The sequence below is a fragment of the Pistacia vera genome, unplaced genomic scaffold, assembly GCF_008641045.1.
Source record: "Pistacia vera cultivar Batoury unplaced genomic scaffold, PisVer_v2 Contig656, whole genome shotgun sequence".
Classification (NCBI taxonomy): domain Eukaryota; kingdom Viridiplantae; phylum Streptophyta; class Magnoliopsida; order Sapindales; family Anacardiaceae; genus Pistacia; species Pistacia vera.
Window position 1 is genome coordinate 416,003 of NW_022196508.1, and position 16,047 is coordinate 432,049.

Here is a 16,047-nt window from a genome sequence, read left to right on the forward strand (position 1 = left end):
AGCTTTTCAAACAATTTTGTAATATGGGGATTCTGAATTTATGTTTTAATGTATTATTTGTACTATTACTATAGAGTTTCTGGTCTTTTTATCACGTATGAGCAATGTTTTCAAAACCAACCTAGTACTGGTCTGATCAGTTTGACCATTAGGTTTCCCTCAATCCAACATGTTTGAAATATAGAAAACACACCCCTGATAAACACACATCAGTCTCTACAGGTTTGAAATCTAACAAACACACCCCTGTGATATGGCCAAATGCAAATCGACCATCGACTGATTGTTCGGCGGCTATACACCAAGGAGAGCGGGGTTGGGACGTTGGGCTCGGGCGGGGAGGGCATGTGAAAGCAGTCGCTCAGTTGCCGTCGCACAATTGTGATTGCACGACATTGCCTGTTGTCGCGACTGGAGCGAGGGACGCGGCCTACCAGCCACCAGGGGTTAGGCAGCGGTCAGGTGAGAGTAGGGGGTGAGTGGAAGGGGTAGGGGTAATTGTAATTTTGGGACCTAGGTTGTTTATCAGACTAGTTAAACCGACGAAGACCCCGATTCCCAATCTGACCGGTTAAACCAACCAGGCCGGGTTTTAAAATACTCTGTATATTTGTGAAATCATTTTGTTGGTGAAGATATTAAACATCAGTACATGTTATATCAATTAAGACTTCATGATATAATTACAAAATAAAGCTCAAAATTAGGCAGGTTTTATTCTGACTCCGGCCCTTGACAAGCATTATCAGAAATGGATTGAGAACTTTTTATTAATAATCAAATGAGTAGTCCAACGTTTCCAGTTAATAATTGACAGCAAACAGTCATATACAATCAAATTATATTTCTCCAAGAAACTAGCCGGTAGCAACCGCTCCTCAACCGTCAATAACTACTCTTTCTTTCAAATTCAAACTCACAATCCAACCCTTTAAATATCCTGCACAAAACAACCCTCTGCTCAATCTCTAAATGGAGCAATCTGAAGAAGCACTCGGCATCAAAATCTACACAGCAACCCCACCAGAGGGCTCCACTCCGAAATCCAATAATCCTCCCACCATTCTCCCCGAACATGGCAGAAAGAGACGAGCAATGGCGAAAGGAGTACAAAAGACCATTTCCAAAACCTCCATGCTCGTAAACTTTCTTCCCACAGGCACCCTTTTAACCTTCGAAATGGTCCTCCCTTCCGTTTACAACAAAGGCGACTGTTCTCCGGTCAGCACCCTCATGATTTACGCCCTTCTCGGCCTCTGCACGCTCTCCTGCTTCTTCTTTCACTTCACGGACAGTTTCCGGGGCCCTGACGGGAAAGTCTACTACGGATTCGTGACGCCGAAGGGGCTGGCGGTGTTCAAGCCCGGCCTGGAAGTGGAGGTTCCGAAAGAGGCGAGGTACAAACTGGGGTTGAATGATTTTGTTCATGCAGTGATGTCGGTAATGGTGTTTGTGGCCATAGCGTTTTCGGATCATAGAGTGACGAGTTGTTTGTTTCCGGGACACGAGAAGGAGATGGATCAAGTTATGGAGAGTTTTCCATTGATGGTGGGGGTTGTTTGCAGTGGTTTGTTTCTTGTGTTTCCGAACACTAGGTATGGAATTGGTTGCATGGCTTCATGAAGAGGACAAATAACAACTTGTATTATTAAGTAATTATGTATCACTTACTACTTCAGAGAAGATTAATATCATAATATGTATGAATTAACTAAATATTATTTATGTCATTGTTTCTGGTTTTTACAAAAATGGATTTTTTATTAATTTATGATCTTTGGTTAGAGTGATTCTGAATTCCAGGGGGAATAATCAGTTTTGTCAGCACAGGAATATGTTTATGATACTCAAAACAAGTGAGGTTCATATATCATTATGTTTCTGAAGATGATCGATTCTAAACTTTGAAATATAAGACTAAAATTAAAGAAAAAGAAGAATGCTAGAATGTAATACTATCATTTCTCTATACAAACGATTGCTGATCTGCTTCATCATAAAACAAATGGTATAAATCCCTCAAAATATTAGAACTCAGTACTTACCACCTGCCTACCTGTAATTATGTCAAAAACCAAACATAAATTTATCTGTTGAATCTCTAACGGCTTCTCTTGATCAAATTGCTTAGTAGGATTAATTCTGTATGTTGCGGTTCATCGATAAATTTAGTCAAGAACTTGTGTGTTAAATATCATTCTGATGCCAAATTTAATAAGTCTATAGCACTACTAGCTTATTGATCCACGCAACAGTTGGCCGCATTTCCCTCTTGCAACTTCTGCCAGAGGCAGAGCATCTCCCTGGGGCTTTGGTAATGGGCAACAACATATCCATCCTGGCACCCTTCATTGTAAACCCGCTGTTCGTTTATATAAGTTACTTCCAAACCATCTTTCTTCAACTCTGCTATCCAGATCCCCATTGCCACATCCTCCAACTTGAACATCTGCAGAAACCAAGCATTAATAATGATTCAGCAGCATGCATATTCGATTTCGTTATATGATTGGTATCATGTGATGAGGATTGAGTGAGCTTTATATATCATATAGAAATAGAAAGAATGAAGGTAGACTTGCCTTCAAACGACCTTTGTTTCTCTTAGCAATTGCCCGTGCAATATCATGTGACACCACATAACCAGGGCCATGTGCCCACGGAGGGTAAGTAGATTCAGGCCATTCCTTCAAAATTACAGAAGGAATCAAGGCTCAGGTTCTAATTTAGAGCTAAATCAATCAGAATTTGATGGATGCAGTGGGGAAACTTACCTCAGGGCTGATATACCATTTACTGTCAGTACTCCTATGCGGGTGAGCATCAGTGTTGATGAGGCCATATAGCAAGCCATGGCTCACATTTGATCTATTTAGAGAAGCTAGAACCTCATCCACACGAACAAATGCATCGTCGTCTGTCTTCATGACATATTTGGCTGAAACAACTTGTGTCTGTCAAAACCATAAAATAAGCCAACAAGATAAACTCTTTTACTTCCAAAAAGGAAAAGAAATGAAGGTAAGAACTCACCCCAAAGATGCAAATTGCTATTGTCTTCCAGGTTATAAGACTGTAATACTCAACAAAAGGCATCAGCTGAATGTCTCCATAGGTTTGTACCTCATTCCAGAGTTCCTCATTCACCATCTGGTTTTTATGCTGCAGGATAGTACAAAACCTGAGTATTTGTTTCAAACAAGTATTTCATATCAAGGAATGATGAATGAAGAAATGGTACTAACCAAACCCACAAAAAAGCGCACTGCAACTGTTCCATTCTTGACATTAGGATACTGCATCCATGCTCTCCGAACAGCCATCCTCCGCCTGAAATTGTTGGCTGTAGAGAAGACACCTACAAAGAGGTCTAATGATTGGTGGCGTTGGAGTGGAGCTGATTTCAGTGCTGTTAGATCCACAACATCGTCTAAACCCTCAGATGTGGGCAAGCCACTTGCCAAGACAGAAATTAGTTCCAAGTCTCCGGATATTCTTACTTCACTTACATGCCACGGCTCCAAACTCTGCAATCATCACAGTCAAAAATGTGAATTTAGTCGGGGAAACATAGATGAGCATACGCCATGTTAAGTGAGAAACAAGAGAATTTACTTCACGGAACGCAAAAGATGTTATGTGCTTTCCATCAACTGTCATCTGAATTCCTTCTTCTCCCACCCTCAGTGTCATCACAGACAAATAGCCTTGCTTAAATGGAAAATGCTGACTTGATCCAGATCTGTTCCTTGCCACTGATGACCGTAAAGAAATGGATGGAGATCCACTTTCCATAGCCTTCCGGGCATCATTGTTACCCACCAGTTCATTACATTGGTTCAACTCATCCACTGTTTATCATGCAAAGTAAAAGGCTACAAATTAAGTGATTTTTCACAACTCTAAAATGAAAGTTCAAGATGTTCGGTAAACAAAATCAACATTCATGAGTATAGGATAGAACCCTGCATTGGCAATTCTTCTTCGGCCCATATCTGATCAAATATGTCAATGATATTTCAAAGTTCTCTTCTTGCATAAGATGGATTTCAAATGTCAAAATTTTGAGGACAAAGTGCATAATGGATATAAGTACCTTTCTTAATATCACCAGGAATTGGCGAGGGGCACCGCTCCTCTTCACCCCATTCATCAGCCGCAGTCCAAGTGTTTTGGACAATTACAGGATCATCAGTTATCTTGTCGCCTTGAAGCCGAACATTGTAATGCAAAATTATAGGAGGATCTGGCTCTCCTGGGAGAGACTCCCCAGTTAAATCAATCCGAAAATCACCAAGAAGACCATTCGGAATGCCAATTACAGTAATTGAAGAACCCTGAATCAGGCCACATGGAATTCTTAGTTTATAACCACTATCAGCAAATTCTGTAGCATTCATTTTATTAAGAAAATGTGGACATAGTTTCTCCTTCATTTTCTGAACTGAGCTGTTATTTAAGTCACCATTTTGCTCCTTCACAAAAGAATCCATAAGATTTTCCCATGCCACTCGAGCTTCTTTAACCGCCACTACTGCATTAGGCAAGCCCTGAGAGTAGTTGATCAAGTGCTTCATACGATTCCATGTGAGCAAAGAACTATGCACTTCCTGGGAAAAGTTCCTTTTGAGAAAAAGACCAGACACCAATGCATCAGCAGAAATCACCTTGTTAGCAGATTCCGGAGGCTGAGCAGTCGGCGGACCCCATCTTGATGCAATTCAAGAGGACTACTTGTGTTGAAGGCAAAAGGAAAAGAAAGAGGACTAATTGTGTTGGCGGCAATAGGAATAGAAAGAGAAATTCCCCAATCGGATTTTTCAGCACAGAATACCTCATAACTAGTAGCATAAACAGGACCCAATGCAAATGCTCCCGACCATTTCTCATTTTTATTCAACAATCTAACAAATTCTGGCCACTCTCTCAAGCGCATTGTAGCATGATATTGTAACCAAAATTATAAATGCTCAAACAAAAACTTAAAACCATGAAGAAAGGGAATTAAGTAGTGAAGAGTAAATAGTAGACATTTTATTTTTTTTAAATTTTCAGCACAAATTCAACGGATGAAAATTGGAAAAGATGGTAAAAATAAGGGAAAAAACCTTATCTAAAACCACCCTATTGATATTTCCTGTCATGAAAACCACTAAAAATATGACACAAGAATCCAAAGATTCTACTATGTAACAAATCAACGAGAAATCAAACCAGTAGGTATTTAAAGATCTACACAATTCACAAGTCCCACAAAAATTAGAAAAATAAAATAAAACCAAGACAATGTGTTTTATAGTACACAAACAGAAATGCGATATACATAAAAAATAAAAATAAATAAAGAACAGTTCACTACCCATACCCAAGTTACTAAAAAATTAACCTATAATACATATCCATAATTCAGTCTCACAAACCCCACAAACAAAACAAAAACCCACTTCCAAAACAAAAATCACACCTGAAATCTGTGATACTCATCACCAAAACATATCAATACAATGTGTTTTATGCATAGAGAGTCATTATTGCATACCTCAAAGTTAAGCATAGAGAAGATCATACATTGCATACCTCAAAGTTTTACTTTCCAGAAACTCCATAGAAGAAATAAAAAGGAGGAGGAAGAGGAGAAGATAAAGATACAATGAAGGGTATACTTCGTGAAAAGCAAGAAAGTAACTGGACAATCGAAGGCGGTTGGCGCTGTTTGGTGGCATGTAAGTGTCTAAAAATGTTTAAAGTTTTGAAACTTCTAATGAACCTTTGATTGATGTTACGTCAAAGCGAAGCGAAGCTGTTGTCGTGTATGTGTGGATTTTGTTTATTTTGAGTCTCTCTGTGTTCTCTCTACGTTGCTTTTATCTACAAACTCTTACTCTTGGACAATTGCCGTTAGGTCGTTATTTTCTGCGCGTTCCCTCGGGGGCTTTTGAGTTGGCCGTAAACGTCATCGTTTCATTCTTAAAAAATATATTTTTTTTTAACTTTTTAATATGAAATTTAGATAAACGACGCATCACTGTGCATGAATGCGTTGAGATTTATAATATTATTTTATTTAATAAATTTATTTGTATAATATTAGTCAAAAACATCTAAAACCACATAATTGGTTTAATTAAAGGCTACCAAATTGCATTAGGTGCATCATAAAAAAGGAAAGCACAATCTAGGGCTGTTGGTCACTCTTGGAAATACTATTATTATTATTCCCAATAAAATTAAACAGTAAAAATGCATATTTAAATATTATTCATATTATTCAATTTCTCTAATATAACTAATATTGCTCAACGTAGGATTATCACGTCATTTGTACATAAATTTGGTGTTACTACTTCGATGAAGTAGATTACTCTTTTTTAAACCCCTTAAATTGTTAATTTACTAAATATCTCCAAATATTTTTTTTGAAATTGTAAAACACTCCGACCACCCTCTGACGGTGGTGACCGACTGTGTATTTAATGGGTGAGTTAAATGGTTTTTATTAACTTTTAATATTTATTATAAGAGTGTTTAGTAAATAATAAACATAAAAGACATTTTTATTAATTCAAATCCTACACCAATTTATTTTTTCAAGATATTATTTTAAAAACTAACCAAAATACCCCTAAAACCACATAATTGGTTTATGTTCATTAATCGCTCAAATCATTGGTATTACCGGATATATCCTTTCCTCTAATGGGATGTGGTCCAGTACTGGAACTGGATGTTGTGTTTGCCCTAACAAGATGCCTAAAATTTACAACATCATGACCATTTAAAGGTCAAGATACTGTCAATCAGTCAACAAATGATGTGACTTGCGAATTACAGTAATTATGAGTTGGAACAAAACATTTGGCAAGTACATAAATTATTAAGAAATAATCAAAGTTGAAGTCTTAGCCATGATGAGTACGATGAGTGTTCAAAAAATATAAAACTGAATTAAATCGGTTTTTGGATAAATAAAAAGTTAATTCGATTTCAGTTCAAGAAAATTATAAACAGATTTAGTTTAGTTATCAGTTAAATAAATTTTTAACCGGTTTATAAAATTTGTTTCACTTTAAAATTAAAAAACTCTAAATCTCAAATCTGTTTCTATTTATCCTTCACCTTTATGCATTTCTCTTCAAACTCTACTGATTTTCACTTTTCTCTCCCTCCAAAATAAAAAAAGTTAAATTAAGGAAAAATCAAAATAAAAAACAAGTTAAAGGGAAAACTGTTCAAAACGATAATAAGTTTTTTAGTTAACTAAAAAAATCGGTTTTTCCTTAATCGGTTCGATTTCGATTCAGAAAATTTCAAACCGAAAGACTAGTTCAATTCAAAAAATGGTTAAGCGGGTATGAACATCCCTAAATTCTACATAGCTCTAACTAGAGGAATGGAAATTATTGACAAAGGCTTTGAAAAAATTAAACCCTATGTACTAATTAAGGTAATTTTCTAACCACAAAGGATATAATAACGTGGCATCATTTTATAAGAAATTATTAGACCCATTAAGATCATGAAATTGTATAGTACACCTCTCTGTTCCAAGTGTATGGTTGAGAAAGAGTGAGATAAAACTCTCCTACTTGCTTTGGCTTCTACTTGCCATCAGCTTTCAAGAAGTGATTTTGGATGAAAAAGCACTTCTTCTAGCCTTCAAGATTATGAGACTTAACCAGTAAATGCCAAACAGCAACTACTGGAACATCCTATGTTTCCCTTATTTAAACAGCTTCGACTTTTCCCTCCCAAAACAACAAAGTACACACCACATTAAAAAAATGGCTCCTGCTGTATCTCTGTCTATCTCCCATCTTCCTCCTGCAAACTCAGGATTTTTCTAAGGACACCCTCCTTCCGAGAAGAACTTTTAGAGAGAACCCATGTCAGAAAACACCTAGATGTCAAACTGACTAAAGAAACTTGTTGAGTTCCACTGCTTTGGGGCTTATTGGCGGGGGACTGTCAATGGCTCAGCCTGCAAATCTGTGAACCTGAGAGCCCAAGTGAGTCCACTCAAGTAGAATGTCATACTCAAGATTCTTGCAGTACTTAAACGAGGGTGCTGTGAGGAAGTAGACCTGTTTGAGAATGGAACCGTCGCGATCGCCGAGCTTTATAATCCAGCTCTCGAGAGAATCCAGAGGGGTAAAGTGCAGTTACCAGGATTGCCTCAAGAGTTGCTCCGGAAAATGGAAGAGAAAAATGTCGATTTTGCAGTTCATCCAATGGATTTCAACTGGGGACTTGCTTTAGACTTTCTAACAAACTTTGGCTTCCCTTTGCTATTGCTTGGCTCTGTTTTTGCGTTCTTCTTCTAAAACACTCCTGGAGGTCCAAACTTGCCATTGGACTTGGAAGGCAAGTGTTTTTAGAATTTTCTTCATCTAAATGGCCTTAATTGTGCTCAAAATAGTGACTAACTTTGATATTTGGAAGCAGGAGCAAAGCCAAATTTGAGATGGAGCCTAATACTGGAGTTACATTTGATGAGTGCTGGAGTGGACGAAGCAAAGCAAGATTTTCAAGAGATTGTCCAATTCTTAAAAACCCCGGAGAAGTTTGCCGCAGTCGTGCGAAAATTCCGAAAGGGGTTCTTTTAGTAGGGCCCCAGGAACAGGGAGACATTGTTGGCAAAGGCCATAGCTGGAGAAGCAGGGGTTCCTTTTTTCTCTCTTCAGGATCAGAGTTCATTGAGTGTTTGTGGAGTTGGAGCTTCAAGAGTGAGAGACTTGTTCAAAAGGCAAAGGCTAATTCCCCTTGCTTGGTGTTATTGATGAGATAGATGCGGTTGGGAGACAGAGAGGAAACTGGCATTGGTGGAGGAAATGATGAAAGGGAGCAAACATTGAACCAATTGCTCACTGAAATGGATGGTTTCAGTGGCAACAGTGGAGTGATTGTTATTGCCGCAACGAATCGGCCTGAATTCTTGATTTGCTTTGCTTAGGCCTGGAAGGTTTGACAGACAGGTAAGCTAGGTTTATCTTAAGAAAGAAACACACTTAAATCATATTTATCGCTAGCAAATAGTTTGAGATTCAGTTTATAAGGCTTGGTTTGACTAAGTAAAGATGCTTTTGAGTGAAGGACGCAACGTGCAGCCAAAAGCGATCCCTACGGGCATGGACCCATTTCTACTTGGTTGGACCCAGGATTTGACTTAAGTAAGCTGTTAAGATTAGAAATTATGTAAACTTCTGTTGTTGTGTGTGTGGGCAGGTTTCTGTGGGGCTGCCTGATTAAGGGGAAGGGAACAGATTTTAAAGGTGCACAGCAACAATAAGAAGCTTGATAAGGATGTCTCTCTTAGTGTTATAGCCATGAGGACTCCAGGATTCAGTGGTGCAGACTTGGCAAACTGATGAATGAAGCTGCCATTCTTGCCGGTAGGAGAGGCAAGACAAGATTACATTGAAAGAGATTGATGACTCAATTGACAGAATTGTGGTGGAATGGGGGAACCAAGATGACTGACGGAAAGAGCAAAATTCTGGTGGCTTATCATGAAATTGGACATGCTGTTTGTGCGTAAGTATTTGATACAACGAAAACTCGAACAAGACTGATTTTTCAATGGCATTGTGACTGACTTCTTTATTTGGTATGCATTTGCAGGACATTGACTCCAGGCCATGATCCAGTGCAGAAAGTCACTCTGATTCCCCGAGGACAAGCTCGCGGGCTTACATGGTTCTTACCTGGTGGAAGATCCTGAACTCATCTCCAAGCAAAACTATTTGCTAGAATAGTTGGAGGATTGGAGGCAGAGCAGCAGAAGATGATTTTCGGAGAACCCGAAATTACAACTGGGGCTGCAGGCGAATTGCAACAAATTACTCAGATAGCAAAACAGGTTTATACCAACATAAGTTTTTAGTTGCTATTGAAAAATAGTAAATTTTCAACTTCAGCTAAAATTCTTCTTTGTCACAGATGGTAACAAGGTTGGGATGTCTGAGATAGGGCCGTGGGCATTGACTGACCCAGCAGTACAGAGCAGTGATGTTGTGCTAAGGATGCTGGAAGGAACACATGTCAGAAAAGCTCGCAGAAGACACGATTGTCAAGAAACATAACTGAAAGTGCTTATGAGATTGCAAAGAACCACATAAGGCACAACAGGGAAGCCATTGACAAACTAGTGGAGGTTCTATGGAGAAAGAAACCCTCACAGGAGATGAATTCAGGGCAATCTTATCAATTTACTGATATATCAGTGGAGAAAATAGATGAACTCCCAACCGTGAGATGATAAGTGTTTAAAATAATGTCATGAATGTATGTATATATTAGTTTAGGAAGATGAATGTTATAATGTAATTCGGTGTATTTAGTAGAGCATAGAGAAGTGTGAACCAATGCAACCTTATAATATATTCCAAGCTGACATTCTTTGAACTTTAAAGTATCATGAAAACTCAATTTGTATGAATGAAGAATATTGTTGTATATCAAAAATTTCGTAATAGCGTTGTGTGATCAAAATCCTCATGATGTATTTTTGTTTTTGTTTACAAGCATGCATTCCATTTCTGTTTCTTGCAACTCTAACGATAACTCACTTCCTCAATAATTAAAGAATAACAAATAAAGAAACTATATCTGCAGAAAGAATTTGAACTTCATTCTCTTCTAGCCGTTCTATACATCCTTGTCTTCATTGTCATATAGTTGAAAGGTAATGGTAATGACTTGAAAGCGCGATACTTCCCCACATTGTATAAGTGCTCATTCTCCAACCTGATCAACAAAAATCATTTCTTCCCCGAACTCAGTAGCATTTACAATTCTAATGGAACTGTGTCATGTTTAAAAAATCAACGGGGCAGCGTATGAAGAAGTATAGCATACCTGAAGAAATTCCAGATTCCACGCCGTAATTCCAAGCTTGCAACTATTGCAGTCAAGGCTGTTCTATGCAGGACGGAGCTTCTGTAAAGCCTAACACTGGCTGCATCCAAGCAAGTCTCAGTAAAATGTTCAACACCTGCAATTCATCAAAGTGCTTGTCAATTTACAAGGCACAGCATCACTTATACTAATACACTTATACCTCATCATGAAACTACAAATCATAGAAGGAAGTTGCATATAGTTGTTACCATGGCTATGAAGTAAACACTCCTTTGGTACAAGAAGCTGTGCTCTCAACCAAGGATTTCTCGAATTCGACGCAAAAGACCCCAATCTGGACAATATCCCAATACGTAGCACCAACTGTAGCAACTACTGAAGTAACTATAGCTGCAAGCTTCAAAGTTGTCCCATCCCTAAGAAGTCTAACTTAAAAATTGTCCTGTGAGCAACCGCAACTATGATTGAGAAGTATTTTATTCCATTAGCTCCATGCATTAATCTTTCTCTTCAAATAAACTGTCTAAGGCACTGAAACATCAAAACTGTTGAAGAATCATTTTTTGTGTTGCAAATTACAAATAAAATTTGATGCAACATTGAGTACCTGAAGGAACCGAATCCAATAGGAATGATGCTACAACAAGTAAAAGTGTTAAAACATCACTTGTTCGCAGGAATTTCTCTCTTTTGAAGTCCCCCATCCATAGTAGCAAATATAGAATTCCAAACTTCTAAAAGCTTGCACCTGAAATGAATTATAACAATACAATTAATCAACAAAACTAAACCACGTTTAGCACGCATCAAATTAATTTGGTATTGAACTTTATGTCTAACCTGGCTAGTAAGCTGATCTGCCAAGAAGAAATCTGGGAGGGTAACCTTGTAAAGAGGTGCAAAAATACAGTGAACTGTACATCGGATGAGGAAAAACGGCTAGAACGGTATATGATATTGAAAGGACAGAATGTTATAGAATCACAAGCTGCAATAACAATCAGTAGATATCGTTAAAGCTGTTACTTAGGGGAAAATATTTGAACAAATTAGGAAAAGTTAAGATGTTGAGATTATTTATAATTTACAAGAAGTAGAGCCAAGGGACGAGTCAGTGATAACTGTGAAGCTTTGGTTCTGGATCCATCTCCATATCCCAATTGATAAGACCCCACCAAATGTAAGTACAGCAAGACCTGAACTAACTAGAAGGACTTCTCTGAAACCCAATTCAGTTCCTTGCTTGAAGCCAAATAGAAAGAATAATTTACTCGAAAACGCTTCAAAAGTATATATTTCCAGCATACATGAGCATATGCAGGAAATGTATCCAAAAAGGCTGCAAAGACGTCCAGAATATATTTTTTCATGTCAGTTTGCATGTGAGATGTAAATTGCCATGTCACTGAGGCAGAATTTCACTACAAAATCTGTAATCACCTGTAAAGTGGAAAAATGTTATCCATATATTTAGTGCGCCTGGATTATTCAGAACATCTCGGCATGGAGTGCCACAAAAATGCCAACACAAGTGCAATGGAGCAGCCAAGAAGGTACCGCAGGTTTACAGAAGTAATGAGAATTCATTTGGATTTAACAAGGTCAATTTTTCCATTCAAAACTGTGAGAAAAGTAAGAAAGTGGCAACAAGTTTTACCTAGAAAAATGTAATGGTATGCCTCTCCCTCTTGTTTTGGTCTTAATGTGTCCATTCCTTTGCTGTGATTTCCATTTGCAAAGTGCTTAACAAAAGTAGCTTCCACCCTTTCCATGAGCTTAGTAACCTGCAGACCACAGATGGTCATGGAACCAAATTCATCAGTAACAAAAGGGCAATCAATCTCTGACGAAAAAAGAGGTCATTGGCTAAACTAACCTCATCAGAACTTCAAGATAAGAATATCCACCATCTCTAAGTAAGTCTTTGATGCATTTGGAAGTGATCTGCACTAGCATAAATTAGTCCAACTGATCGAGCACAAAAAAAGAAGCCAAGTAAAATTGGTAATGTGAAGACAAGGGATGAAACTTGTCATACTTCTTCATGATCTTGGAGAATGCCAGTTGATTCAAAAAGCTGTTACATATCAATTAACGTAATTGATCATATTGTCATAGAATCCTAAGAATGAGGAAAAAGGCAAAACATCTACCAGTAGCTTTTCAAAAGTCTAAGCTTTTGGTAGAACTCAGCAAAAGCCTGTGTCATTAGTTGTTGCTTTCCGTAGCTCACGCTTGCTGAATGACCTGTCTGATTTCGAACTCTTGAGGACACCTTTTAGGTTGATACCGGAGTTTCAGGCCGATATTGATCTGTACATGATCCAACACTTCTAATGAAGCGGCTAAAGCCTTCCATATCAGCTTCTTCCACTGCTTCCTCCCTTTCACTCTCTGACTTCCTTCACTGCTCATCTCAACTTCGAATCGTATCCATATGCGACTGCCCTACAAATAGCAAACATACCATAACTTTTGAGAGATTCGCAATATAGAGAGAATATTACATAAACCTAATGCATAGAGCACAAATGAATGCATCAATCTAAAACATTCTCTTTACCGGTGTTCTGCCATTTATGGGATGATTGAGGATGCAGAAGAGGCAAGAATGAGCATGTTAGCCCCACCAACCATTGGATTTTCAATCTTGATCCTCAGAGCAATCAAGCATTCATTTGTTTTTACTCATCCTGCCTCTACCATCACTTCCCCATTTCTTTAAAAATGAAACACTTTATTGAATCATCATCAAGCCTCCTGAAGAACACAAGCTCGTGCTCTCCTCCTCATCAGATGACATGAGAAACATAGTCGATACTTCCCATCTTCGATCCTCTTCTTGTACTGAACCACCAGTATGCTTCATCTTCACTTTCCTTGGAGAGTTTCTGTACTTGCTTGTAGCCCACTAAAGGCTCTATACAATGACACCCTCTCTTCAATGACCCTTTCGTCGCGCCGCCATCGGAGATGGTGTGTACTGCTGTTGTGAACCGCAATACTCTTTCAAGATTGTTTTCAGATAATTGTAGTCCATGTATGCATTTGCCATTCTGCACCAACTGTGCTGCGAATTCCTTCCCAAACTTCATCTTCTTCAACGAAACCAAATGCTTATTTCTCTAAATAAACACGGAGAAACCTTTTGAAAGACTGACAAATTATTAATTCAGAAAGTGCAAAGAAAAAGTCTCACCAAGGGAGACAAATTTCTTCCTTACTTTTTTCTTCTTCTTTTATTAATTACACGTGAGACCATTTCTTCGTATTTGCCGTGTCGCCTTTACACGGCTGTCAATGACGGTCAAGTAATCAAAGTTGCAGACAAAGACACTCTTCTCATCAAAGTAATTTTGGCCTTTCCAGGTTCTGTAAAAAGATTAAGGTTGGTATTTCAAAGTCTTTGCTGCATAGAAATCCAGATGAAAAGAATGTTCATGAAGATTTAAGTATTCTTGCTGTGTGCGACGATTTCGTACCCACATGTTGATAATTTCAATGTCCATCACACTCAAGGGGACCATATTGCTGCTGTTTGATAATAAATTCGTATTTTATATAGGATACCGTATTTTACAGATATGGATGATGTCAGACTTTGTGAATTAATTTTCTTTTGTTTAATGTAGATTTATCTTTTAGAGTTAAGAATTTTCCCACCCGACCTTTATTTTTTTATTAAATACTATTATTACTTAAATTTATATTCTACTATTTACTATTTAAATTTATATTCTGACAATAAATAGAAAGTAAACTCAATCCAACTTTTAAGATTTAAAAAATAAAAGATCAATAAGTCTTTAATAGTAAAAATTAAATTTTATAGTTATAATTGATCAAAATTGAGATTGGAAGGCCGATTATATAAACCTTAATTGTTCGATTACCAACGATTGATAAGGTCAACAAAAATAAGATTTAAGGAGTTTTAACAAGTGATAATTGAGAAAAAAAATAATGATGGTGTGTAGTCGCAACGATGCTGGAATTGGAAACAAAATATAAATTTTAATAGTAAAATAGGATTAAAAGTATAAGTGAAAAAGTGTTATTAAGTCATTATTTAGGTTGGAAAAAGTCGTTTACTTTATTTTTTTAATATATGCTGATAAACAACTTATTATATTCAAAATTTAATAATACTAACTTATAAAGAAATTTTACAAAGATTTTCGTACAAAGCCAGTTAACAACAAATGATAAAATAGTGAAACAAACTAAAATAGACGTGGTAATTGTCATTTGTTGTGACATGTGTCACTAATCTTCCCTTGGAATTTTCATGTGGCCCCCAAAATATGGTTTTGTTTGAAAATTCATTAATGATCGGCTTGTTTGACATATTGATCACTTGTTTATTACTTGAATATTTCTTAGCGTACCAAGTAAAGGTGGGCATTTGGAACCAGGTCTAAAAATCTAACCCAAAAATTTAGTCTCAAAACGAAATTAGGCCCAAAACGAAATTAGGCTAACAAGGAGGGCCCAGTCCCTCCATTGGGCCCTCCTCAAGGCCTGGGCTATGACCAAATTTTTTTAAATATTTTTATTTTAGTCCCTTGCATTGAAGGCAATAGGAAAAGAAAGGGACTAATTGTGTTGAAGGAACAGGAAAAGAAAGAGGAGTAAGGTAAGGTTGATAAGGATGTACATCGAATGACGTAGCATAATCCTAAACGTTGATTATTATAAGTTAATATTAATCAACGTCAGGATTTTGCCATATCATTCGATGCATGGATTCAGTGTGTAATTTTCTGTAACTCTACATTTTCCTAGAAAGAGAACTCTCCCCAATCGGATTTTTTACACAGTAACCTCATAACTAGGAGCATAAACAAGGACCCAATGCAAAATTGCAAAGCCTCAGACCATTTCTTCATTTTATTCAACAATCTTCTAACAAATTCGGTGGCTCACTCTCTCAAGCACATTGTAGCCTATGATATTGTAACCAAAATTAAAATGCTCAAACAAAAACTTAAATACTCATGAAAGAAAGGGAATGAAGTCGCTGAAGAGTAATTAGTAGATCAATTTATTTTTTCTATTTTCAGCGCAATTCAACGATGAAAATTTGGAAAAGATGGTTAAAATCAGAGAAAAAAACCTTATCTAAAACCACCCATTGATATTTTCCTGTCATGAAAACCACTAAAAATATGACACAAGATATCCAAAGAT

The 16,047-nt window shown here is 37.3% G+C and overlaps 2 protein-coding genes and 2 pseudogenes across 2 annotated transcripts; 2 read left to right on the forward strand and 2 right to left on the reverse strand.

The window, feature by feature from the left end:
* The first annotated feature begins 972 nt into the window (after window positions 1–972).
* LOC116112025 (protein DMP9-like) lies at window positions 973–1,623 on the forward strand. Its single transcript, XM_031398192.1, has one exon. The coding sequence runs from the start codon at window positions 973–975 to the stop codon at window positions 1,621–1,623; it is 651 nt and encodes a 216-aa protein (XP_031254052.1).
* A 300-nt stretch (window positions 1,624–1,923) lies between these two features.
* LOC116112094 (beta-1,3-galactosyltransferase GALT1-like) lies at window positions 1,924–4,936 on the reverse strand. The gene is made up of 8 exons (XM_031398292.1): window positions 4,835–4,936; window positions 4,097–4,721; window positions 3,616–3,851; window positions 3,246–3,527; window positions 3,034–3,162; window positions 2,775–2,954; window positions 2,583–2,687; window positions 1,924–2,449 (listed from the first exon to the last, which is right to left on the reverse strand). The coding sequence occupies exons 1-8, from the start codon at window positions 4,934–4,936 to the stop codon at window positions 2,237–2,239; spliced, it is 1,872 nt and encodes a 623-aa protein (XP_031254152.1). The 3' UTR covers window positions 1,924–2,236.
* Window positions 4,937–7,781: 2,845 nt separating this feature from the next.
* On the forward strand, window positions 7,782–10,212 carry LOC116112095 (annotated as a pseudogene).
* A 413-nt stretch (window positions 10,213–10,625) lies between these two features.
* On the reverse strand, window positions 10,626–13,952 carry LOC116112096 (annotated as a pseudogene).
* Between the last annotated feature and the right edge of the window lie 2,095 nt (window positions 13,953–16,047).

Excerpts from the sequence above, each read along its gene's own strand:
- LOC116112025 (XM_031398192.1), top strand. The coding sequence starts at position 973 with ATGGAGCAATCTGAAGAAGCACTCGGCATCAAAATCTACACAGCAACC.
- LOC116112094 (XM_031398292.1), bottom strand. The coding sequence starts at position 4,936 with ATGCGCTTGAGAGAGTGGCCAGAATTTGTTAGATTGTTGAATAAAAAT. Across the intron at positions 3,528-3,615 it reads CATCTTTTGCGTTCCGTGAA|AGTTTGGAGCCGTGGCATGT; the intron begins GTAAATTCTCTT and ends TGATGATTGCAG. Across the intron at positions 3,163-3,245 it reads TGCGCTTTTTTGTGGGTTTG|CATAAAAACCAGATGGTGAA; the intron begins GTTAGTACCATT and ends ACTATCCTGCAG.